The 26,321-nt window shown below is 37.6% G+C and overlaps 1 protein-coding gene across 15 annotated transcripts in view; it reads left to right on the forward strand.

Annotated features, from left to right (window-relative positions):
* Nucleotides 1-26,321, forward strand: part of ARHGEF7 (Rho guanine nucleotide exchange factor 7) — a 107,851-nt gene that overhangs the window by 70,579 nt on the left and 10,951 nt on the right. For 11 of the 15 annotated variants that reach the window (XR_001464001.4, XM_003640531.5, XM_025146726.3 and 8 more), the window contains 10 exons: nt 6,365-6,503; nt 7,399-7,458; nt 8,666-8,812; nt 10,129-10,215; nt 12,733-12,811; nt 13,730-13,869; nt 14,501-14,725; nt 16,887-16,980; nt 19,294-19,383; nt 22,617-22,793. Coding sequence is in view for 14 of the 15 variants with exons in the window: in XM_003640531.5 (XP_003640579.1) it covers nt 6,365-6,503; nt 7,399-7,458; nt 8,666-8,812; nt 10,129-10,215; nt 12,733-12,811; nt 13,730-13,869; nt 14,501-14,725; nt 16,887-16,980; nt 19,294-19,383; nt 22,617-22,793 (1,238 nt within the window). In the remaining variant the exon portion in view is untranslated. Of the gene's footprint in view, nt 1-6,364; nt 6,504-7,398; nt 7,459-8,665; nt 8,813-10,128; nt 10,216-12,732; nt 12,812-13,729; nt 13,870-14,500; nt 14,726-16,886; nt 16,981-19,293; nt 19,384-22,616; nt 25,543-26,321 lie in introns of those variants that run through there. The other 4 variants (XM_004938542.5, XM_040651010.2, XM_040651005.2 and 1 more) reach the window with 2 other exon arrangements.

The following is a 26,321-nucleotide window of genomic DNA, read 5'->3' on the forward strand; positions in this document are numbered from 1 at the left end:
CCATGGCATTTTTTTCCAGAATTAAATTTTTTTTGGTCTAAAAACTCAAGAATGTGTTAAAAATGGAGTAATTTTTCCTTAGGTCTGTCAGCAGATTTTGTAATTATGTCTTAAGCCACGGGCTAGAGCTTAAGAGATGGAGCTTGCCAGGCATAGCTGAGTGGTGATCCTTGCTGAGATCCATGTTCTGTTTCCACCCCTGTGTGTTGTCCATGTTCCGTTCTCCAGCAGTAGCTGTGGTGCCACTGCACATGACCTATTTTCTTTGCTGCATTCCATAACAGTCATACCTCTTCGACAGCATTGTATGAGATTTCAGTTTCAGTATCCCATAGTTCTTGAAGATCCCAGTTCAAGTACAAGAGTGGGTGATCAACTGTAATAGTACTATGTTATTTTTGGAGAGAATTGGTCAAAGCAGCACCGCCTCAAGGGCGGTGTTTAGTTAAGTAATGTTATTACCCATTTGTGCTTCTGATCCGAGAAATATGCTTGCCTTCTAGTAAGAGAAAGAAACAGGATGAGCAACCTAAGACATGAAAGAATTTCCCGTAAACCAATAAAAAACCAAACAACCAAAACAGTTGGATACAAAGTGCAGAAATGAATAATTGCAGAGGAGTGAGGAGTCCCGAGAACTTGAGCTGTTACCTACCCCTGGGGAAGATCAGAAACCACAAAGTTCATTGCGAAGGCAGAGTCCAACAAAGAAAAAGAGGAGGCAGCAGCTAGGATGGGAATGTATGTAGTCTATATGCAGAATGACAGAGGAAAATATATTTAGGTATAGAACTACCTGGAAGGTGGATAATGTTATGGGTGGGAGGGAGAGGGTACTCTCAAAGCCTCACTTGACTGGTGGGACCTTATAACTCTTCTTAATGAAATTCTTCTCAATAAATATGGAGAGAATGTAATCAGTAGTAAATATGTAATTACTGGGGGGAGACAGGTTTTTAAGCTTTGTGACTTTCATTTAAAGTAAACATGGCATTGTTTAAACAATGTGGAAGAAAAATGTTTCTAAAAGAAAAACATTTTTTCTCAAAAAGAAGCTTCAAATCAGTAATGTCTGTTGTTTTTCTTGCAAAATAAGTTCTGAGTCGGTTTTCAGCTGGAAGAATAGCTGGGAGCCATTTGCAGAACTCCACTTGTTCAAATATTAATTTTGTTAGATCCTTCATTTCTCTTAGATAACAAACCCCACATATATTTTGTGTTTGCATCACTGGCTTAGCAGTCCAGAGAAAGTTTCTGAAGCTGAAACATCACAATTACTCCGTGTAACTGGAGCATGGAATACAGATCAGCTTGAGTCAGAAAACTCTTTGTGCCTCCCCCGTTTATGTGCATCCCTGAGCTTGCAAGTGTGCAGGCTGATGTCATATGCTGAGCAGCAGTCCTTGAGTGAGGAGCTCAGCTGAGAAGTTGGGAACTGAAAGCAGCAGTTGAGGGGTTGCTGAGCTGAGCTGTGCTGCTACGCTCTCAAAATGCGGTGCCTGTGTGCAGTCCTCAGACCTCTCAGCAGTGATAGCTCGTGCTCCATCTATTACAAACAGACACCTACTTCGGAAGTGTAAGTTGTGATTTTAAAACTACATTTTAGTTCCTGGATGTGTTTTTCTTTCTGTTACTGTGTACGTGCATCTGAACTTGTTTTCTTCCCTTCCCCCAGCCTGGTTTGCAGCTTTCAAGGCAGCTGTGCTAAGAAAGATTTGAATACGTTAATATGGCTTAAAGACACTTTTTATGGGGACTTCTAAAATATCTTTTGCTGTGAGCTAACTTTAGGCTGGAGAGGAGGGAGAACTCTTCTGCTCGAGATCTGAAGCACAGCGTTTTTTATTCTGTAAAGCGATGCAGGCTGTGAATTGAAATCTTGTCTGCTCCTTTCTGAAAAGTTACTTACGTAGGCAGCTTTGACTCAGTTGATGATTTAACAGTTAAAAAGTTTTTCTTGCTCAGCTAAATGGATTTTTATTTTTTATTCCTTATTAAAAAAGCAAACAACAACAACAAAATAACACAAAACCCACAAAAATAACATATGGCTTAACTGTGGGCCAGAGCTTGATTTAGTCTATACTGACGAGGAAGGTGGTACTTATAAAGCATCAGTTGAAATTGTGACATGAAAGAGCCATTGTCTTCGTCAAAGCAGCTGTGCACTTAAGCTAACAACATGGATATTTTTAAGCTGCTATTAATTAAAGAAACAGTCGTGAACTGTTGTATTCAAACAGTGGTTTAACCCACCCATATTTTACTGCAAGCAAACCTTTCCATTATGTTTCAGAGTTGCGTTTGTCCTTTGTGAATAAATGAGGGACAGTTGCTTTGAGCTAAAATAATTTCCTTCTTTGCCAGATACTTTTTGTTCCTCTACCTGTAGAGATAGGAGGTTGGTTTAGCTTGAGCCAGAGAGGTACCAGGGTCTGCACCAGCCTGCTGCTCGAACAAAGCTTTACCGCCTGTTATTAAGTGTGTGTGCGTGTTCCTTTCAGACTTTGAACAAGTGAACATGTCGAAACTTGTCAGAGCGACCTATAGAAGTGAATGAAAGAAAACATTGTCCTCTTGGGAACTTCAGGAGGGAAACTGCGTAATTCAGTTTTAATTGCACCTCTTAACGCGGCTCTGTGTAAAAGGCTTCCTGGTGATGCAATTGTTAAGCGAGTTTTTCAGGACGCTGTGTACATTTGAAGTGAGCTGAGGTTTAAACTTGCTGGGTAGGCTCTTGCACTGTGATTAAAAATGAGGCAATAAACAATAGTGTCCCGTGCTAGAGAGCAGTGGCTAGCATGGCAACCACTGTAACCTTGCTTAAGGGTACAGTCGTTCAGTTGAAGTCAGGGGTTGCAGTGTAGGCAGAGAAGATTTTGTTTGTATTTTATTTCAGGTTTCAAAGTAGTCACCTGTCAGGCTTCAGTGAGCTTTTTTTCCCCCCATTTTCTGTCATGTCCGCATTACAGTGCTGAAGTCAGGAAGAAAAGGCACAGTGACAAACAAAGGAAATATGAATGTGGGTGAAATGGAGTTGGTAGCCACCGTGTTCCTCCTACTGTAGAGGCATTAAATAATGAAATATTTATTTTAAAAAGCATTGTGTTGTGGGATAGCTCAGCAAATGCCATTATATAATGGATTTGTATGCAGACAGCAGCATGGAGATAGCTAAAAATAATTAGGAGTAGGGATTTTTGTCTCTTGGCGATCTGAAGATGAAAGAATGATGGTATATTGAATGAGGGGAATCAATGGTTGGCTTGTACTATAAAATGTACTGATATTTTGGAGATGAAACAAGTTTGTATAGACATGTATGTCTGTCTGGAGTGGGATGAGTAACAAGGGATGAGAATAGAAATAGTTTGTAAAGTTAGGCAGCAGGGGCTGCATCTGACTGAAGTAAAGAAAAGGCAAAGAATGTGTTTATTTCCTTTTGGTTCTTGTGGCATTATCACTGGAGAGAAAACAAAATAATAATAGATATGGGGATATGGGGTGCTTACAGGGAGAATTAATTAAAAACAAGATAGATCAACCCAATGGTATACTTCCGATCAATGCTATATACACGGTGAATAGTAATGTACAGCATTGTATCTCGTGACAGAAGGGCTTTCACAGGTGAGCTTTGGTAAAGCTTTATGTAGAATCTGGCTGTGGTGCCCTGATTTGTCCCCCCCCATGTCACTTTGCATATCCATTTGTGTGAGGCAGAGGATGTGCAACCACACCACAGCCGGTCGGTGTAATGTTCTGGGGAATCAGCCATAAATGCTGGGTGAATGAGTAGCTGGCAACCCTGTAAACCAACGTAAGTATGAGTAGAAGTCCTTAAGTCACCTTGAGTATGCCACCCAAATCAGTCATCAAGTTGGGAAGCTGATAGCACTTCTTTTTTTTTTTATGCTGAGCAAGGGCTGTGATTAAAAAAAACCAAAAACTTCAGCCAAAGTAGATCTTGAGGATCAAGATATTCACTTGGGCAACTTCTTATATCTAAATTTAAGCCAGAGAAGTACTCAGTTTTATTGTAGGAAGTTTTTCGATGAGTTTTGGCTAAAACCTGGTCGTGTCACAGGCTGACCTGGAGTCGCACATGCGTTCTGCTTGCAAGTGATGGAGAAAGGAGACCTACCTCCTGGGTGCTACTCTCCTGATTCTCTGGCGTGCTTATCCTTTCCCTGTTCAACTTGACAGTAGAAGAAGGTGCTGAGAAAATTCCTGGTCTGCTTTCTTGACTTCTGGTTCAGAAGTGCAGAAACACACTTGTATGCACGGAGAACTGCCAGGGCTTCTTGTCCTCTGAAGGAGGTTATGTGAGGTGGTGCCCTGCCAGGCGGCAATACAGAAGCAGTATTGGTGTATTTAAACAAGGTAGTATAAGTAAATACCAATTAACTAAAGACAAATAAGAAAAGTACTTTCTGTTCTTTGAACCTGAAGAAAGTAATAGCTGGAAGGAGAGAGATTTTGGGGATGATGTATCTGCATGAGAAGACCTCTGTTCTTGGTTTGCTCTCATTATCAATTTGGAAAAATCATACCAATAAAAGTGTCAGTCCTGAAATGGGAAGGTATGTGGGGTTGGGGGGAGGCAGGGGTCAATTTTGTCTTAATCTGTGCTTTTATATGGCACAGCTCACTGTTATTTGAACCTATGTATTTTTATGTATTATAGCAGTGTCCTGTCAGTGTTTTTTTCTTAGGGAAGCTGAACAGATCAAGATTTGCTTTCATTTCAGTACACCAAAACACTGTGCCCTAAGTTTGGAGAAACTTGCCCCTCCCAGATTGTCACCTAGGCTTAAGTGAAGGAATTTTGTTAATGAGACCCTAATGTGCAAGTATTCCTCCTTTATTGCAAATAGTTGTTTAACAGTTACGTTCTCTTAAGTTATTTACTCTTCTCAAAAGAATTTAATCTGGCGGCTGGCAAAGGCTTTCTTTGAAAAGTAAGACTACTCAAATAACCTGGGAGGCAAATAAGTGTTTTAAGCTTTGACTTACAGGGAAGTACTGTTGTTAATGAGCTGAAAGTAATGATTTTCAGGATAACTTACAACAGATTTTAATGATGATCACATGATAGTATAGGGGTTTGTTTGAGAACTAGTTATTTTACAGTAACAACTGCTCAAAATGCTAACAGCTCCATCTGCAGATAATTAGAATGGCATAACTTGAATGCAAAACAGATTTTCTTTTTAATAAGTAGCTTTCTGAATTTTCTTAACTAGACTTCATATTCAGACATGCATGTATTTCTGCAGTGTGCGTTTTCTCAAGCCTGGAAATAAGCCCAGGTGCTGCTGTACCTTTCTTTCCTCAAGGAGAAGGATGAATTTTTTTTCTTTTTTTTCCTTTTTTTTTAAGTTTAGATGACCAGTAGCAACTTGTCCTCTGCCTTATTTCTCTGAAATCTCTGCTGTGTAAGGAAGCAGAGAATGTAGATAACATAAGCTTCATTGATAGCAAAGTGAACATTAGTTCCATTAAATGGTAGCAAAGCAACATGAGAATTTATGCAACAACTGGAAGGAATGTGCTGCAAGTCAGTTGTGAGAAATGATGCAAATACAAGCAACTATGGGTAGGGGAAATACCAATTCATGATGTTTGGAGAGTGTTGGTTTCTTAAACTGATGGTGATGTCAAAAATGTGTTATGTAATTATACCCACCTTGAAACTGTAGCTCATGAGGATAGACTGCACACCAATATCTGACATTATCTACCATTTGTATGGCTGCTGGTTAGTTGATCAAATGACCAAAATTGCACTAGCACCTTGGATGCGTGATAGGTCAGTGAACACAGAAATGTGGTAGGAAGAAGGTTCTAAAAGAACTCTGCTTTCACATTAGTGCTTGCTGCATTATAAACAGCACTGTTTGATTCAGCACTTGATTGAATATGGGGCCATTGACTAGCTTATGCCTGGCCATTATGTACGTAAACCACCTCTAAGTTCAGATGTCATTTTCTTAGGATAAAGAGGTAAGTAATAAAATACTGTGCAAATGGCTTTATTCTTCAACTTTTGATTGTAGTGGCATTTAAGAGCTATCTCTGAGCATCAGTCCCCTAGAATAGTAGGTGCAGTCCTATCTCTGCTTCCTGGATTTATGCTGGAACCCAGATTGACAGATGTCTCTGCATTGAACAAAATACAGGAACCAAATGATGATAGCTCTTAAGTTGTACTTGAATTTCTGACTTATTTTTTTCACTTATTTGAATTAACGTTTTATTGGCAGAATTCATGGCGTGTGAATGACTGAAGAGATGAATGTAATTTAATTTTAATGTTCTTGGTGATTTGATCTTAATTTGCTTAAATATCTTGTGTGTACAGTGAGGAACTAGGAGAATTCATGGAGGTGAAAGGTGCCAACAGTCCCGGGATCCTTGTACTGACCACAGGCCTCAGCAAACCTTTTATGCGTCTGGATAAATACCCCACGTTACTCAAAGAGCTTGAAAGGCACATGGAGGTATATCTTATCAGCATTTATGTTCCAGCTTAATGATGATTTGACAACAATTATTTTAAAGGTACATGTCAAACGTGATGGGACCCCAAATTACCTTTGTTTCCTCTTCCTTCAGCCATCCAAAATATGGGCTGCAGTATCTCAAAAGGTGTGCAGTAAGACTTTATGAGAAAGCTAAACATTTATAGTAAAGCTAGGTAGAGAAGCTAACCTTCCCTCCTAGAACAGCCCTGCAGGATCTTCAGTTGACTTGAAGTTTTTTTGTTTTTTTTTTTGTCTCCTGCACACAACTTGAGGCAACTTTATCTTTGTAGGAGTGCTGCTTTTCATCTTAGTATTTCAACCTGTTGGACTCATCACCTTGACTTCTACTGAACACTGTCCAGAAATGATCTTTCCACAGTGGGGAGGTGTTTGAAGATCAACTGTTTCTGCATTTCATCTTAAAGGCTAGACTTGTGAGCTGTGAAGGAGAAAGAGAAATAGAAATTATACCAGCCTCTGAGTCACATGGTTTGTCAGTCAATGACATCGTGACATTTTAGTCTCCAGGGAATGTGATTAATTTACAATGAAAGGCAACAAGCCAAATAAAACCCTTTAAAATATACACTTCCTATTAGGAGTTCAAGTTGGTAAGCAATTTTTGTGTCCAGAAGGACATGTAAAATTTCCTTGACTATTTTAAACATAAGAGTCATCTACAACATTCCTACTTCACTTCTACCAAGTGGAAGACTACCAGTATTTTGAATTGGAAGGCTATGGAAAGAGAACAGACAGGTCTAAAAGCTTTTATTTTATGGGATTGTTTATTTGCTTTTAGTTAAGCCTCTAAGCATTTTTATTTTTACTAAAACTAAAATTTTTATTCTGTTTTTCTTCTTGCTTTTAGGATTATCATCCAGATCGTCCAGATATTCAAAAATCCATGACAGCCTTCAAAAACCTTTCTGTAAGAGGAATGAAAAATAGATTGTGTATATTTTTGGCAGCATGTTTTCCAGTTTAATCTCTGTTGCTTTTAAAATGTGAAACTTTTTTTGTACGCCTCTGTATGAGAGAATTTGGTGAAAGTTTTGGGATTCTGGTGATGAAAGTAATTTGTGGGCAGAGTTAAGAACTGCAGGTTGTTGAGGAGTCACAGCAAATAGACTATTGACGGAAGAGCCATGCAAGCATTCTGCATCTATCTGCTATCTTACTTGTGCTTCATTTTCCTTTCTACGCGCACTTGTGACCTAAAGAAGGGCCACAGCATTTGAGTGTATTTTTGAGATTTTTACAAAGGTGCATTCATTCTAGGGGAGTAGTGTTGGAGTTGAGGGAGAAATGATAATGGGGATAATGCAAATGAGACTGGGAATATAGGAACTGTAATCAAGAGAATAAGCCTGCTTTGAACAGATGAGTTGTTATTGTCATTTAAAGGACAATAAATCTTAAATTTTAAGAATACAACTCTTAAATTTAAAAAGTACAACTGCAACAGGCATATTTCTTGCATTCTCAATTACGGTAAACTTAACTTTTGTGTTTCTCGTTAGCAATGCATCCTGGTGGTACTTCCTATTTTTTACATTTTAAAGCAGAGATTGTACTGTTGTCTATGTTTGGAAGAAGTTTGAGGATCTGTGAGTCTGAGTGCTTCACAAATGAGAGGAAACAATTCTTGAGAAGAAAATCAAGTGAGATAAGTTGGGAGTACGGTTAGTGAAATAGGTTAGCAGGAAATGTAATAGAAATAGGAGCAGAAGGTTATACGCACTCAGTTTGCACAATTGACAAATTTCTTCTAATATGAGTATGTTCTGTGTGTAGCCATATGTATTCAAGACAGCTGTGTTACTGCTTCCTGCTTAGCCTGTTTTTTGTTACGAGTACAAAAATGTAACATGTAAAGGAAAGGGAAATTTAAAAAATGAGGATGTGACTACGAATTTGTAATTGAAGTCGGTCTATTAAAGAAAGAATATTGAAGTCAGCAATACAAGTTTTATAGGAAGTACTGGTAATAGTAATATTAAAAAATGCTTGAAATTTAGGTACTGTCTTCTGTGTACTACAATGACAGTGGTGAATGTATAGCAGTGTTTCTACCCTCAAGCTGCTCCATGTTGATAGAGTTGAAACGAGAGAATATTTTTGCCTCTGTTTGTTAGGCACAATGTCAAGAAGTACGGAAACGAAAAGAACTTGAACTACAAATACTAACAGAAGCAATCCGCTGTTGGGAGGGAGAAGATATCAAAACACTTGGCAATGTGATTTACATGTCCCAGGTCATGATTCAGTGCGCTGGAAGTGAGGTAATGTAACTCTCATCTTTACTGTCAGTCTTCCTTTCTCTTCTGCAGTTACATTGATAATAATCATTTTGTAGCAGAAATAAAAATACTTTGTTATATTAATCTGGAATAAAATATTTCTTCACTGATTTAAGGCTTTTATTATAAAATAGGAAATAAACTACTTGAAGATAGGTGTTCTCATTTGTAAATAGATACTGATGTGGTTTAACGATAAGTTATTCTCTTGTATAATCAATTAAGCTTTGAACTTGTTGGGAGTTTTTTGTATTGCAACCTTATTCAATCAGTTTCCTCCCTTAGAACAACGGTTTCCATATGTATGAAGAAAGAGGAAAGTGTTTTTGCAACTGAATTCTTTGAAGTTTGTCACCAGATAACTTTATATCAGATATTCTGTTAGCTGTTTAAAACGAAAGTCTATCAGTAGAGCTGATAGTGCATCTTCTACTGCTGTATCTTGTTCTAAAGAAAAAAAAAATCCACACCAAACTCTCATTACAATTAAAATGTCAAATGTAATGGAGTCTTAGAAGTTTGTGAGTAGCAATTGCTTTTTGACTAGATATAGACCAATTTAGTTTGTGCAAAAGCATTTGTTTTTTGTATTTTAAATGATGTACGTATTTGTAAAGACTGAAAAACAAATAGAAACATTTACACTTGGTAAGAACCTGTGTAGTATAGAAAAAGTGTTAGAAATTGAAACAATCACTTTGAAAATGGATATATTTGTCATTAAAATCAAAGCTTTGTGTGTTAATGCTCATCTTAAGTGCAACCATCAAATTAAAAGAGAACAAAGCAATGATGTTTCCATTCTGAATATAAGCATTATTACTTTCATAATCTTTTTCTAATTGTGATGCTAATCTGATATTTTGTGAAAATCTGGTTTTATATTTGAGAGACAAAAGTCTTGACATTAAAGTAACAGTATCCAGTCAAGTTTTGTATATTGTGCGTATAATATATATATTTAATGTTCTTGGATTCACTGGAATCAGCGAATTGAGTGTTACCAAATTAACCAAGGCTAGTATTTCACCCAAACTGCAAAATTAATTATTTATATGATAAGGCTCTGCTTTCCAGGAAGGAATATAGGCATGTTACTAGCAGTTTTCAAATAGAAAATCAAACAATTCTCCCTTGGTCTACCTTTATGGGAGTTTAATTTTGACAGGGGCGAGTATTTGTGGTGTAACTATAGCACTGTAATTTTGCTGATCACTTCAAATAATATGAAACATAAAAAGGGGAGAAGGGGTCTTGTGATGTTGTATTTACTTTTTCGTTTTCTTTTTTTTGATAAGGAAAAGAATGAAAGGTATCTTCTTCTCTTCCCTAACATTTTGTTAATGTTGTCTGCCAGCCCGAGAATGAGTGGGTTCATCTATCAGGTAAGGTAATACATTTACAGCTGTGTAAATGCTGGCATGTATTTTTGCCAAATGTTTCATAGAAAACTTGGATTGTTAAACTTCTCCTTTTACAAAGAGAAAAAGCAGCTTCTGCAACAAGAACTTTGTTTATTAAACAATTGTTTATTAAAAAAAACCCCACAAAACAACAAGAAAACAACTAAGAACAGTGAGGAAAACCCCATTTCTTCATTAGTAGTGATACATCTGAAGTAATGCTGAGGCTTTATCATTTGGGATTCCTACATGGTTGTCTGCATCCAGTCACAGACTGTGTGACTTTATTAGGGGCAATTAAATTGCAAAGTTCACTTTCTGTATTCATGATAGTAGCTGATTTTATCTGACTGTGTTGTGTTAGGTTCAGTTAGACAATCAAGCTTCTGTTAGCTTTGTACTGCTCCTAATAACCTTTGGTCAGTGTTCTATCCTGATGTGGATGGACAAAGATTAGGAAAGGCAGGTGAGTGCTAGATCTCAAGTAGCAGAACCAGAATTCTCATTGAAGGAAGATGCTTGTACACTGGTTACAGAAGCAACTGACTGTAAATTTTTGTGTTAAGAAACACACAATACAGAACTGAACAATGAGTCTGTCAGGCTTAGTTCTGTCATCCTATTTTACATTGCATATGCTTTCTTCCTTCTCTGTCCCATTTTGTCCTTCAGGTGCACAGCATTGTTCTGTAAATAAGCAATTTTCTGTGCACTTATTTTCAGTATCTGTTCAGTATGTTCATGATGCTTCCTTAGTATTTACTGCCCAATCCTCTGTTGAATGCTTAACTATTAATTTCTCATAAGTTCTAATGTGATTGTTTTTTCTCAACACTAAGAACTCCTTAAATCCTAATGTCGCATTCTCATAGCAAGGCAAAGTTGTTTAATCACTCATGCCTGAGACAGTGGCTTGGAGCTGTGTCAGGATTGCATGGCATGTGCCATCCGGATTTCTATTTTGAGGTTCTTGTCTCCTAAGTAGGACATGAGCAGATGAAAGATGCAAGTCTCTCAGTTGTTCCAAAAGAAGCAATGTCCTTGAAGGCAGCATCGTTACCTGATTTATGTCTTTATCTCTCTTTTCCTGAGTGGTGCATGTTCATAAACCGAGAAGAGTGTTCCTGATCCTTGAAGTTTAGGTGTAAGCTGCAGCTTCTCTGACTTTACAGCATATTCTCTGTGTAGTTCTGAGTATTCGATGTCAGCAGACGCCAGGTGTTCTGGGTCACAGTGCTGGTATTTGCCATGTGAGCTAGTGGGAAGTGTATTTAGTGGTAGTAAGTGGAAGTTGTTAGGATTGCAAACAGCATTTGAGCGGGCCTCACAATTGTCCCTTGAATGGAAGGAGAATGCAAGCTCTCTCTATGTCTTTGTACTTATGGATTCCGTGTGGCTCAGGTGATCGTTATTCTGTTGTCAGTCTCTTGCCTGGTACGTTCCCAGACTCTCTTTTTTCTTGCGTCTTCAATTCTTGTGCCTCGCTTCAGTGTGGCTATGCTGTGTTGTTCAGGAACCAGCAAAAAAACTGAAAAACAGATTTTAGGCTGTATTGGAAGGTACAACACTACCTTGTTCCCTTCATTGGAAAAGTTGTAGCAAAAAATCTTTTCTTTGGCATCTTGTGATTGAGCATGTTTTGTGCATAGAGAACACCAAGTGATTTCAGTTCAACTTGTAAGAAGCCTTTGTCCATCCTGCAGTCATTAAAAGAAAATAATATAAATTCCCCTTCTTTGGAGCCAAAATTCCTCAACACATGGCATTTGCACTCCTGCCAGCATGTTCTGAATAGTGCTTCTGTGTAAGAGAATAAAGAATCTGTCTTAAAGAACTTCTTAATAACATTGCATTTTTGGTAAAGCCTTTCATCCTGACAGTATTACATTTTACCTGTTCTTCTGTGCTTTGAAAGGGACGAAAAGTTATCCCAAACTGATTTTTTTTTTTCCAGTCTGGTTGGGCTTAAAATGAGAGTAGGTTTGTTTTCTTAATATATTTGAGAGTGAATCTGATAGTGATGGGGGTATTGGAGATGTAAGTCTTCAGTGTATAATTGATGGATTTGTTTAATGAAGTCTTTCTTTCTAAATATACCACAAACAAAATTTGTTTGCAGACATATGCTTTCAGGTCAGTCACCATTGCTTCTGATCTTTAACGTAGATGATCCCGAATGCCTCAGTTCCCAGAACTTGAGACTATGATGGATGATTGCTGTTATGTTTGTATGGATTTGTGGCCTGCATAGATATCAAATAGACTCATTAAAGTCACAGGTGTTAGTTGCAGATGTTTGGCCTAAAAACATTTGTTACAAGGTGTCTGCGTGGATTTGAAAATATTTTAAACCCATAAGCATGTGTTTGTGTGATTGCCAGTTTCCTGTATTGCACCTGTGTTCGTTCAGAACTTTAAAATGCATATATTTTACTTGGTAATTTTTTTGTGTATTTTGGATTTAACTTCACCATTAACTGCTCCTTTTTTTTTTTAAAGGGGAAACTACCAATGACTGGAATGACTATCACAAAACTAGAAGACACTGAAAACCATAAAAATGCATTTGAAATATCAGGTACTAGTCATAAATATTTGCTGTTTACTAGACCATGCTGCTCTCTGTAAGGAAGGAAATTTCAGACCGTCTGGAGGAGCTTTAATCAAGATCTTTCCTTTAGAAATGGTCAGTCTCTTTACTGAGAAACCTTCAGTAGCTCTGCTATTCACGATTGCAGTAGTGCTTGTTTTGGATGTTTTCTGTCTATTAAATGATTTGTTTTAGCATGTAACTAAAGTTCCAGGCCCAATAAAGTCAGAATCTTAGGAATATACTTCTGGAGCAAAATCCACACGATGGAGACTTATACCTTCATTTGTTTCCTGGATCATTTCTGCCTCCAAGCAGGTTGTGTTTCAGTGAAGTTATATTGAGGCTCTCAAGTGGCAGGCAGTGTAATGCATCAGTGCTTCGAGGCGGAGAGAAAAAGCAGTTGATGGTACTTGTTCTTCTGAGATAATAGCTATGAAGCTGCCCTCAGATGAGGAGTGTGATGGGTTAAAATGGAGTTAACTGCAGAAATTGAAGTAACCCTTGGTAAAATCTTCCAGCTGTGTTCCCAAGTGACTCTTGCTTCATCTTTCATATTAGATTGTGACTGACCTTATGACCTTCTCTGAACAATACTTTATTATTTTTCCTATGCTGAAGCTTACAGACTCACAGGTGACGTTGTAGACTATATGTTAGCTTTCCTGGGAAAGATGGAGAAGTATAAAGCTACTGGATTCACCCTCTGGAGCTGAGGGTGGACCTATGTCTTATATCTATTACTTATAATAACAATTGTGCTTAATTATCAATTAATAATAAATAAATACGTGCATAGTAATTGAGGAATATAATGTTTTATGAAATGTGCATCTGTGTTATCGTGTCAGTTTGACTAAATTGTTCTTCTGTGGTTTCCTACATCTTATTTTTTCTATCACCTAGGAACTATGATTGAAAGGATACTAGTGTCATGTAACAACCAACAAGATTTGCATGAGTGGGTGGATCACCTGCAGAAACAAACTAAAGTCACAGCTGTTGGGAATCCCACCATTAAACCTCATTCTGTGCCATCTCACACAGTAAGAAAACACTTTGTGCATTGAAGTGAATAGGCAGTGTGTACAGAGTTAGGTTATCTGGCTAACATGCTGTGATGTTAAGCATTTTCTTTGACCATTAGTAACAAAAACTATATGTTACAACTGCAGTTTGTTTCAAAATATCATTTTGTTTTTAATTGCATGAGGGAAGAGTAGAATGTTTAATTCTTGGTATAATAGCTTAATAGTTTAAAAAAAAAGGCAATTATCAATATTTCTGTTTTGACTAAGTAGTATGTCATCATCTTTTAAGTACCCTTAGAACAGTAGGTTTTAACTGGTGATGATGTACTTGAGGCTGCAGAGAAACAATTTCCTTTGTTGGCCTCTTTTGTATTCTGGAGTTGATATGAATGGATCTTAATTTAACTCTGACCTTCGTGGTGAAAGAAGTGGGAGCTGGGCTGCTTGTAGCTGTGCTTTCTCTGTGGTAGACAAAATGTTTTTATGCTCAGTTTTTCCAAATAATAGTTCAGTGTTAAAATTTTAAAAACTCTTCAGTGGTAGACAAAAGGACTAAATAAGAGATTTTCACTGGTCCTTTATGCTAGTTTGCCTTTATGATGATGACATGCTTTCTTTCCCTTCCAACAACCATTGTCTTTGACAGCTTCCTTCCCATCCAGTAACACCCTCCAGCAAGCACTCGGACAGCAAGCAGATACCACTGACTCCTGCATACCACACTCTCCCTCATCCGTCACATCATGGGACTCCACATACCACAATAAACTGGGGACCTCTGGAACCTCCTAAAACACCCAAGCCCTGGAGTCTGAGCTGTTTGCGGCCTGCACCTCCACTACGGCCTTCAGCAGCACTTTGTTACAAAGAGGTGAGGTGCAGCAGCCAAAAAATAATACTGTGTAGCCTGCCTCCCCTGAGAAGTGTAACTCATTCACATACCAACATTTTACAGTTTAGAGGGTATTTTTATTGTATGGCAAACAGGTATAGGAGCAGAGAGATTATCCCGTTACAGAGGAGAAATGAAATAAAGGTCTTACCCATGTCCTGGGCTTGCGGAAAGGCTCCAAGAGGAAGGATCTTCAGATAGAGATCCTTCTGGTCACTCAGGTGAAATTGCATTCACCTGTGCCCCTGCAGCTGACTCAGCGCTCGCCTCAGGTGGTCAATCAGAGGCTCAGGCCGTGATTCAACTGTTCCCATACATTTATGTACAAGCGTGTTAAGATTTAGCTCTGAATCAGTGGTAATGGACACTGAAAGCTTTTCATTTCAAGTAGACATTTATTCTCATGGCTCACAAGATACGAAGGTTTGTTAGAAGAGTGTGTTGACATCTCTTCCACTCTGCCAAGTATTTCCACATATTTTCTAACTTTGTATTGTTAAGAATTTTTTTTAAACCCATCCAACAAAAACTAGCAATTGATCACCCCAGCTTACTGCAGAGTTGCTTGCTAAGCATACTGAGAAGCATCTAGTATAAGGGATCTTACGGTTCTTGAAAGTGCAGTATGAAATCATTCTGAACAGCTGTGGTGGTATAATGGGCTCTTGGTTCACAGCTTAGATTTTAAGATGCTGTTGTAGTTTTTAATTAGCATATGGTATGAAGCAGGAATCTGCTCTAAGAGAAATACAGCGGTGGGGGAAGGTTAATTTGGTCTTTCCATTACGCTGCGCGTGGCTTTGTAAATACTGAGAAACTATTAGATTTGTGTATGAAGATCTGTGTATGAGGAGGAGAATACTGAATGCTGTGTGTTGTGGTGATATCTTCAGGTTTGGTATTTTTCTGTTATGTATTCTCATAATTCTAATTTAGTACAAAGCAACAGGTCCCAAAAAGAGTAATGAGTTTGGAATCATAGAATCACAGAACGTTTTGGGTTAGAAGGAGGCCTTAAAGGTCATTTAGTTATAAACCCCTGCTGTGGGCAGGGACGCCTTCCACTACATCAAGCTGCCTAAAGTTATGCCTGTGAACATTTCTTTTTCTTTAACCATATGATGCTGAGAGAACAATGTTATTTTGCAGGCATGTGAATTGCAGTTCCTTAAACTGTAGTCTAAACACAGTGCAGTGTGGTTGGTTGGTTTGTTTGTGCTGGGTGTGCATTTGTGACAGTTTTGACTTTTTTTTTCCCCCTCACTTTGTATAACCACTAAGCAGCAGGGTGTAAGTGATAGGTGGCCTTCAATTAGGTGGTTAGTATTTGGGCTTGGTTGCTACAAGAGGTTCTCCAGTTTAGCTGTACTTCATCTCTTTGTAAGTTAAACTGTTTTCATGTCTTCTATGTGTGCCACTGCATTCTCCAGTATGGTTAAGTTTTACTCATCAGATGTTCAGTATATGACTGTATTCAGTCTATCTTCATCATCTCCAGTCTGTCCTGCTCATTCACCTTTTTACTTTCTTGTTCTGTACTTTTATAGAGGATGGCTCATACCTGTAAGGTAAGGGGTAGATGAGAATATTCCTTTTTGTTCCTGTAAAATTAGCAGTTTCTCAAAGTTAGCATTGTTTCTCTAAGTTAGCATGATTATATTAAGAGCAGAAATGCTGTTTGTAGCTGTATTTCTTTTGCTGTAGGTCTGTTCTGATAAAGCTCCAAATGTTTAAAAATGCTGACTTTAAAGAATATAGGTATACTACCTCCCAAGCTTCCTTTTGTGGTCCTTTTTTAACCTGCTTCTAAGTAGACAAATTAAATGGGTTGTTTCTTCAAAGGTTAAGGGAAAAAAGTGCTAATATATGCTTGTGTGTTTCTTTTGCTCCAGTTCCCAAACAGCCTGCATGCTTTTGCAGCAGCTTTTCTGTATATTTCTGTTCGCAGAACAGATAAAATATCCAACTTGGTGTATAGTTGGAGGAGGGATAGAAAGGAAATGAGCCAGTTCAGGCAAATTTCATGTGCCAAAGAATATTAGTAAACTGAACTATGGCATTATGCATCTTAGAAACTAACCTTTGAAATATTTTAGAGAAGCTCTACTCTTCTTTTTATTTTTTTATTCTCCCCACACAGGATCTAAGTAAGAGCCCTAAAACCATGAAAAAGCTGCTTCCCAAACGCAAGCCAGAACGGAAGCCATCAGATGAAGAATTTGCACTGAGAAAAAGTAAGAGACTTGAACAAATGTCTGCACAGTACAAAGACTGGAATTAATATCAGTTTAAACTCTTTGCAAGTTAGATGTACAGTCTAAACAGTCTGGTTTCCTCTCCCCTGGCAGGGGAGAGAGGGTAGGTCTCTACAGAGGACTGTTTCTTTTATTCACCTTAGGCACTTATATCACTCCGGCATAAGCAGCTTTCTAGAGTCATGCAGTTGACTACAGGATACAGGAACTTATCCAAGGCTGGGTGGGAGGCATCCTGCTTTCCAGCGTTAGTGCGTATATGTAGATGGGGAAAAAAAAGTGTGGGGAGGAAGGCAGAAATAGCAGGATGATGCACAGAGATTTATTTACTTCTAATTATGGGTCTGTCAGCAGCACTTGTTGCTTTTTCTAATTAGCCGTTAAGTAGCTTGCAAACTTAATATGTTTAGAAACTCTTTTTTAACTTCTACCACTTGGATAATGTTATTGCTCCCACCAATAAGTAACTGTTTTTCGTACCCTTGCTTTAGGTGGCACTCATACCCTCTGATCAGATATGTTCTATGGGAGCTAGTCATTGCAGGCTCCTATGTGGTCAGAGAAAGGTGCTTGGTTCTGAAGTAGACAAGCAGGATAGGTCAGGTGATGTAGGCTGTTGAAGTGCCTTCTAAATTTGTGTGATGGAATGATTCAATTGCTTGTGTCAGTAAAAGATAAGGTGTTTAGAAGAGCTGATGTTCACACTTGAATGCCAGAACCTTTTATGCCAGCTTCTGCTTTTGTCTGCTCTTTGCTCATGAGCTTCTTAAGTCTGTGTACCTTGACTGCTGAATACATGAAGTATGTTATTGTTAACACTGTCTCCCCTCCTATCAGACAGCTTTTCAGGATTTCCTTAGTTTTCATCTTGTTACTGGCATAAGGAAGAAAATTAGATTTAACTACAAAATGATAATAAATTAGTTGTCTATTGTCCTGCATAGTACTGAGTCCATTGTAGTCATGTCCCTGATAGTTGCTACAGTATTTTAGGTCTGCCTCATTGCATTCTGCGTGCAGCATGTGTATAGTCTTTTAGTAAATATGTGGAATAGCTTCTGTTTGATTAGATTAGAGTAGAAATATATCTGGGTTATAGAAACTCAAGTTAACTGAGTTTTTAAAGTATCAGTGAGAGCTGAGGTAGTAACAAGCTCTGATACTCAGCATTACATGGATGCTAAATGTCTATGTATGGGCTTGGATGGTGCATATGTATGTGAGTCATGGCCCTCGTGAATCTCTGGGTGTGTTTTTCTTTAGTGATAAACTTTATAGTTTACAAGAAGCTTCTAAATATTTGTCATCTGACTCACACTTCCTTTAAATGTGATTCCCTTCCATGGTTTTAAAAAATTGGTCATGAATTGACCAAATAAGAGGTATCCTTACTTAAATCAGTCCAATCTCTTAAAAACCTTTGTAGCTAAGTATGGTTGTGGCTCTCCGTAATGTGAAAGAGCATTTTTTCTAGTTCGCTCTTATTCCTCACTGTAGAAGATAGCATGTGGTAAGTTGCTGTTTCCATCAGCCTAAGTATATCAGGCATAAATAGAAGCATTACCTTTTAAAATGAGATTTTTTTTTCCTCTACCCTTGAGTCAGTAATTAGAAGCTTAAGTTCTACGGTAGTTCTCCTTCAACCTGTTCCACTTTGTGGAGATGTAAGAGTTTTCCATTGAAGGATTTCTACCAAAACTAAAGCTTACTGATAAATTGGTTTGTGTTTTATAGCAGACAAACCAAAGAAAGGCGTTTCAGCTGAGTGCCCTCTCAGTACTGATTTCAGAAGTGAAATATTTGTTTTGCTCTGGTAATGATATGGTGCTGCTTTGTAACTACAACAAAATCCAGGTATTTTTCTTGCCCTGAAGGAGATGGAACCTGTACTTTGAAATAGCTGCATCTCTTGAACTATGGGTAAACTGTGCCTGGTCAAGATATTTCTTCAACAGTTAGCTTGTCAGGTAATCCTGACGAAATATGGGAGAGTTGACTTTACTGTCACAATATAATGAATTACAAACAACAAACCTGGATGTGCTGGCTCACAGATGATACTATTAAATCATTATATTTAAAGCATTATATTTTTTTATAGTAATTTCTCTTCCCATTGTTACTTTCAGTCATTGAAGCTTGATTTTTGAAATGATTAAGAATTTTAAAGGTTTGATTAGACTGAACTTTGGTTTCAAATTTAGTTTTAAACAAACACTGTTTGCAAAGGCTTGTCTGTAGCAAGAAACACATGCCCATATTTAAAATCTTGTTGTTTTCCATTGTTTCTAGGTACAGCTGCTTTAGAAGAAGATGCTCAAATTCTTAAAGTCATTGAAGCATATTGCACAAGTGCCAAAACACGTCAAACACTAAATTCAAGTAAGTTAGAAAATACCGATCTGACTACGTAAGCCACATATCAGATGGTTTTCAGAAAAGATAAGTGTAGTGTAAGTGATCTCAGAACTTTATAAATAGCAAGCTGGACATGAAATAAGTTAATAATCTGATTTTGGCTTAGTACTAGTGCTGGAGTGGTTATGTAGTGGAAGCCAAGGTTCATATTTATATAGTTCTTTCAATGCTTATTTAAAATAAATTCGAAGTGGCTACTCATCATGATTTAAAATTGCCAATGAATCAGAGGTTTTGAGGTGTCTTGCTAGAATATGACAGCTGTCCAACGTGTTTTTTGATAAATTTCAAGAAGCTGTTGGTAAGTAGTGAGGAACGAAGAAGAAGTCACAATTGTGGAGAAGTGTACTTCTGTCTTGTTTGGTTCAACAGAGTCTTCTGTTACAGAAAAGTAACGTGAACCTGTACAGATTTTTTTTATTGCCAGCAGTTGTTTTTAGTATTAATTTCGAACTTTAATCCCATGTCATAATTTCAGGAGAAACTGTTCTCAGATCTCTGTGTTGCTTAAAGCCATTTATAGTTTCTCAGATCAATATCTAGCTTATTGAAAACTCGTAACGTGCCTCTGGGGTCCTCCTTCATTTAATCCAAATCAAGGTTGCCATGTGGAGTTCCTCTGTGTTGTAAGTAAGATGCTGCTCAAAGCAGGGGAGTCCATCAGCATGTGTTCTGCTTACACAAGAAAGGAGAAAATGCTGTTAGGTTTGTTCCAATTTGCACCATTTTCACACTGATGATTAAGGATTTAATTCAGGTGTCCTTGAAGTGCTATATAATGACGCTGGAGTGCCTGGCTGTTTTTGCTATTGTCAGGAATTAAAAGGATAGATATTACAAATAACTCCTTGTCCATTGTTTAAATTACAGTGTTAAACACTGTTACTGCTAGCCACAGGTCTCTGTGCCCATGTCCAAGCAGAAGCACTTTCTGCTGACAGGTGAGAAATCTCAAAGTGCAGTTGCAGGCATAGATCACATATTTACATGTTCACTTACTGTTATCACCTTGAAAAATGCAGAAATTTTGTATTTGTGTGTATTTCAAAAATGGGAATACAAACCTTGTATTAGACTTTTTAAACATTTGAAGTAACAGCAGAAACCTTCGTTTCAATTTTTGATCTTGACAAACTGTAGATCTCCAAGGTGATAATTACCAGTTCCACAAATTGGCTACTAGAACATCATTTTTGATGTTTGACCAGTTTTCTGATCCTACAGTCATTATTGTAGTGTGTTGAATTGGATAAAAGGAAATTGATGTGTTCAAAATTCTGAAGATATGCTGTTGTTCCAACAAAATTCATTGAGATGTTGCTGTTAAATGTATATATTTGGATTTGTTGATTATATTCAAGGATACTATGACAAGAAATGGTTGGGGGAAACATTTGCACTTGCACAGTTGTGTGTGTGCGCAGACATTTAATGGATATGATTTTTTGCTTGCTGTTTTTTTCCTTTCTATGTATATTTAAGAAATATACATAGTGCACTTGGTATCATTGCATACATCAGAAGTCAGCAGCTTTTATTTGCTCGTAATTGCAGCAAGAAACGAGGGTTTTGCTGCTTTGTTTGGAAAGAGTAGTGTTGCCATCTAAGACTTCAAGTTTCTGAAGATCCCTTTGTAGACAGGAATTGGAAACTGGGGGAAAAATGATGCTGGGATTCCTTCTGTGGAAGCATTGGTCAGTGTAGAAAAACAGAATGAAAGAATTGCCTATCATCAGTAAAATATGCCACTTTTACATACCACTGCCTTACCTCTGTGCTAGTTTTCTGCCTGGCCCTCCCATCACTGACTTGGCATTTCTGCTAGCTGCACCTTAATGCAAAGCCCCAGAGGTGCTGCCCTTGGCAATGCCAGCTTAGTGTTGCTGTGGCACCAGTGCACGTTGGATGGGAGTGGCATTAGAGGTAGCAGTGCAGCGTTTTCTTTTTGAAGCTGAGGAAGATGTAGGAATTAGTTTGGGGCACATATGTAAATAAAATAAGTCAGTTTCCTCTGTTGCTTATATACTGTGCTTACTTCACATTTCTGTTCCAAATGAAGGCTTAAATCTTTTGCAGTGTCATGCAGGTTGTGGCTTGTAATATGGCCACTTACATGGTTTCAGTTTTCAGGTATTGTCAGGCTTTTAATTAAAAAAAAAACCACACAAAATAGCAACACAACAGCAACAAAAAAAAACTCAAACAGGGCAAGTAGGGGAGAGAAAGTGTCTTTAATCATGTTTATCTACTATTCTAAGCACTTAAAGTATCTAAATACAAAGACAGATTCAAATAGCGGCCAGTTAGAAGAGGTGTGTGAGGATATGGGAGGCACCAGACTGTACTGCTGTTAGCCTCTTGGCCTTGTTTTTCTGTCAATCCAGTTTCTACTTGGTTAAACAAATAACAGGGTTACAGGCACAAAGAAGCTTCAGCTTGGCAATCCCTTTGAGTGGGTATGAGATGGTGCTGCACATGTAGAAATTTGGCAGCTCTGCTCTGCATGAGAACCTTGCTTTTTTTCCCCCTGCATTTTCCTCTTTGTAGTAGTGACACAAGCACTTATGTGGCTGTACTGTGAGCTGGTGGGAAATTATTTGTCTACCTGAAAAATAAACGTGAAGCGTTAATTATCTTTTGAAGCTGTTCCCTGACCTGCTTCACCAAGCAGCTGTACAAATGGATGTGTCATTGCAAGGGAGGGAAAGGATGAAGGTACAAATGTGTAATGGGGAAGGGGCTGTTGCTTTTCACATCAGCACTGGGTCATGCTGGCTTGCTGTGTTTACTGCTCTGTCCCAAATCAAATCGCTCTCAGACCAGAACTGATTCTTTATTTGAAATGAACCAAACTCCTTCATCCAAAAAATCTACCCTCAAACAAGATTTTGGTTACTCGAAATTCTCAACTGAGACTGCTCGTAAGCTTAAAAAACACTTCAAAAAATTTATTGTAAAAGTTCAAAAAATATTACAACTAGTGTAATTTATACCTAAATCCCAAACAAATTAAAAAAGAAAATGAAAAAAAGAAAAAGCTTTGGTGCCTTTTTAACAATATTTTCTCTTTTCCTTCTCTTCCCATCACCTTTTGCTTTTATTTCATGTGTTTGGTTGTGGCTATTCCTTACGTTCTCCTCCTCATCCCACCTCTGCCTATCCACATCCACCATTTCATTTCACCTATACATCCTTAGCATGGCAAGGCACTGACCTGATGCATAATCACGTCTTGGCTGATGATGACCAATCAAGTCTAGACTCCTTGGGTCGTCGCAGTAGTCTTTCTCGTTTGGAGCCTTCAGACCTCTCAGAAGACTCTGACTATGACAGTATATGGACAGCCCATAGTTACAGAATGGGGTCTACATCTCGTAAGAGCTGTTGCTCATATATCTCTCACCAGAACTAATGCACTTCTGAGCTTTTTCTTAACAATGCTTGTTGTATCACAGCCTGCTTTTCTTAGATGTTTTCTTGCTGTTCCTTGTCTCTTTAATGTGATATTTTAACAACTTCTGAGGGAGCTTCTGAAACTTCAGTTATACCTGGTAGAAGGCTCTATTGCCAATGCACATATGAATAAGTCATTCTAAAAAGTGTATATCCTGCCAAGGATGATATTTCTTGAGGGTTTTTTAAGTGACAGATATTAATTTGTAGCTCTGAATGGTCTTTACTTTTGGTTTTGGTCAGTGTAGCAACAGGTCCTTTTTTTTCTTTTTTTCTCCTTTTGGATACAGCACATTTTTGTATTTTGTACTGAAACCATACTGGCTTATGAGCTGAATGCCAGCAATATGGAAATACTTCAGTGATAGTTGTTGAATTTTCTACACGTTATTAACAAAACACGGAGCTGGTAGTAGGAAAAATATGGTTTAAAAATTAACAGTACAAGAGCTATGAAATCATTCAGATTCACATATCTGGCCCATTTGTTTGGAAGAGTGTTTGCTAATCCATGAAGACTTGTTTTTATACTGCCGTCTCTTCGTTGTTGCTTAGACATCTATATGAAGGATTGCACTGCTCTTCCCCTCACCCTCAGTCTGGCGCTTGTCATGAAAACCCAGCAGTCCATGCTCATTACATGCAGTGTTTTGATAATCTCATATTACCTGTGGTCATATTGTCACTTTACTGTATGCAGTAGCGTGGCAGAAAACAGGATTTAGATGTTTACTTGCCTGTTAAAATGCACAGCTGTCAAATGACCATTCTTCCTGAAAAGACGAGATGAAAATGGTTCCCCAGATGAAAGCTCAAGTGTTCAGCACCTGAAACTCTAGGTACAACTGCAATCAAACTGGCTTGTACAAAGTTCTTGAAAACAGAATGCCTGGCTTTTGGTTTTACTGTATGGAGCATGTCCGTGACAGATTTTGTGTCTTGTAACTTCTCTCACGAGCAGGTTTGTTTTCAGCAACAGCTCTTCACCTGCAATCATGTTGGCTTTTCAGACAACTGTGACACCTTATACACAGCTGGTGGTCTTGAACCTTTACCTGGGGCATGGCTGGGGTGAAGTGTGTGTTCTGTCTTGTGGATGATGCAGTTGGGATTGAAACAAAAATAAAGTGTTTTCCAAATCTTCTCTAGCATTAGAGAAAAGCAGATGATAAAAGGACAGAAACAGGTCTCATTTTCATCAGGATCTCTGAATGCAATTCTTTTATCCCTTTAAGTGTTATCCAGTGTACAGCTATTACTCTGAGCAAATTCAGAGTAGTTACAATGCTGTTGATTGCTGCCTGGAGATTTGATCACTCTGTTTAAAAGTTTACACGTAATTAATACTGTCCTGCAGGTTATGTGATCTGAAAGTTAGTAATTGCTAATTATAAACGATTCCACAAGGTGATCAACATGGAGAAGCTATTTCAAAACACTCAGTATTTGTAGATCTGCATTTCATTTGGCATTGTTTGATCACCTGCTTTATCTTTTATCACTGTTGCTTGTATTTGAAGGCTTGACTAACAAAAGCAGCAATGCTTACTAAACAGAAGTTTTAGGGGCACAACTTACTAGCAGTCGTACATTAACTGAATGGCCAGGAACTTGTATATGTTGAACTTTTTCCTAAGAGGAGGAGTGTTGCTTAGAGAAATGAAAGAAGTGTGTGTGCTCCATACCATTCCACAGTGCATCTGTAAGCCACTTCACTTCCCCTTTTCCTTTGAGTTTTTGTTTTACATATATGGAAAGTTTGGAATTTTTTTTTTCCCTGTTAAGCTGTGGTGTTCTAGTTAAGTGACGTTTTCTGCATTAGATCGATGATAATTCTTTTATGTCTGTTTCATGTTACAGTGTAAAATAAGTTGGAAATACAGTTGCTGCACTTGAATTTCCGTATCACGCAGAATGTTTTGTTGTCAAGATTTGAAGATTTTATTGACTTTCTATGCACCAAAGCTTTGACAGTTTACCACCATTAATTATTGTAGCATTTAAGTCATTAACTTTAGTTAAAGTTCATAATTATGATCTTTAACGTTCTTACACGTTTAAATTGTGCAGTGTTACAGACCACTAACTATTGTGAATTGATCAGGAGTATTACTGCAACATGCTTAAAAAGAAAGCAAAGTGGAAATGGTGGTATTCAGTCCAAAGGTTCAGTGTTTCTATTTTTGTGAAACTTCAGTCATGGTAATAATAGTACCTTCTGTTTATGCAATTCTGTAATATATATGTGTACAGTTACTAATATACTGGAAGGATGGAGAATCTGAGTTAGAAGGTAGGTTCAAGCCATTGTCAGCCCCTCTTCACATGGCTTACACAGTGTTCCCATAAATTGGTATTTGCCATAAATTGAAGCCAACAAATATTAATTGTGTGTTTTGCATAATCTTGCCAAAACACAGTCATGTGTATATAGTGACGTAAAACATAGAAAAATTAATATATATTGTGCACTTCATTTGTGAATGGGAGAAGCCATTTTCAGTAGGTAACTGCCTTTTGAAAAATACAAAATGGATGTATATCTGAATGTTGCATTGTACTGTACAGTATGCATATTGTTTGTGGTTGCATATATCAATTAAGTGTTTTGTTTTATATAAAAAAGGACATCTGTTATGTACAGTTGAAATAAATTTTGCATTTGCTAGACTGTGACTTTAATATTTAATTATTACACAGTGGGAAGGTACGGCATAACTGGTAACTTAACACTTGACTCCCTTTTCTCCCAGTACCTCCTTTCGTCCCTCCCTTCTCCATAGAAGAATCAAATGCTGAAGTGAAAAAGCTTTTTTGAATTGTGTATAATCTTTGTTTAATGTAATTGGCAACCGCAGGAAATCCCGTGTAATGTGAAGTATGTGTCTTGGTGTTTATTTTCAAATAACTGTTGAGAAATTTTGTCCCTCATAGAATGCTTTTGTAGTCTCCCTCCCTCCTTAATTATCTTTTTTCATTTTCTGAATTGGTATATTTTCAGTAAAAGCACAGTTGAGTAATTGGAACAATTTCAAACGTGCTACTGCAGAACCTGTTACCAGAGATACAGTTTATGAATATATTGATTTCTACAATGTTTCTACAACTTTACTAATTTTCAGGATTTAATACTTTACATTTCTCTTTAAAGCAAGTCATCTTGTGTTTCTATTTAAGAAAGTCATATTTGAGTGTTTCAAAATAAAATAATCATCTAACATATGTACTAATAGAACAAAATAGTTCTATTAAAATACAAAATCTAGTTCTGTTAAAAGATCATAATATATTTTTTGCTATGATTTAAGTTTAGGTTTTATCCTACAGCCCTCTGGTTGCATTTTTAATTGTATTGCTTAGGGAAATGTAGTAAATATTGTGGGATAACTCTTTCAAATTATTGTCTTTGAAAGATCTGCCACTTCTTCAAATGATACACCTGTCTTTCA

This window comes from Gallus gallus, chromosome 1 (genome assembly GCF_016699485.2).
Source record: "Gallus gallus isolate bGalGal1 chromosome 1, bGalGal1.mat.broiler.GRCg7b, whole genome shotgun sequence".
Classification (NCBI taxonomy): Eukaryota; Metazoa; Chordata; class Aves; order Galliformes; family Phasianidae; genus Gallus; species Gallus gallus.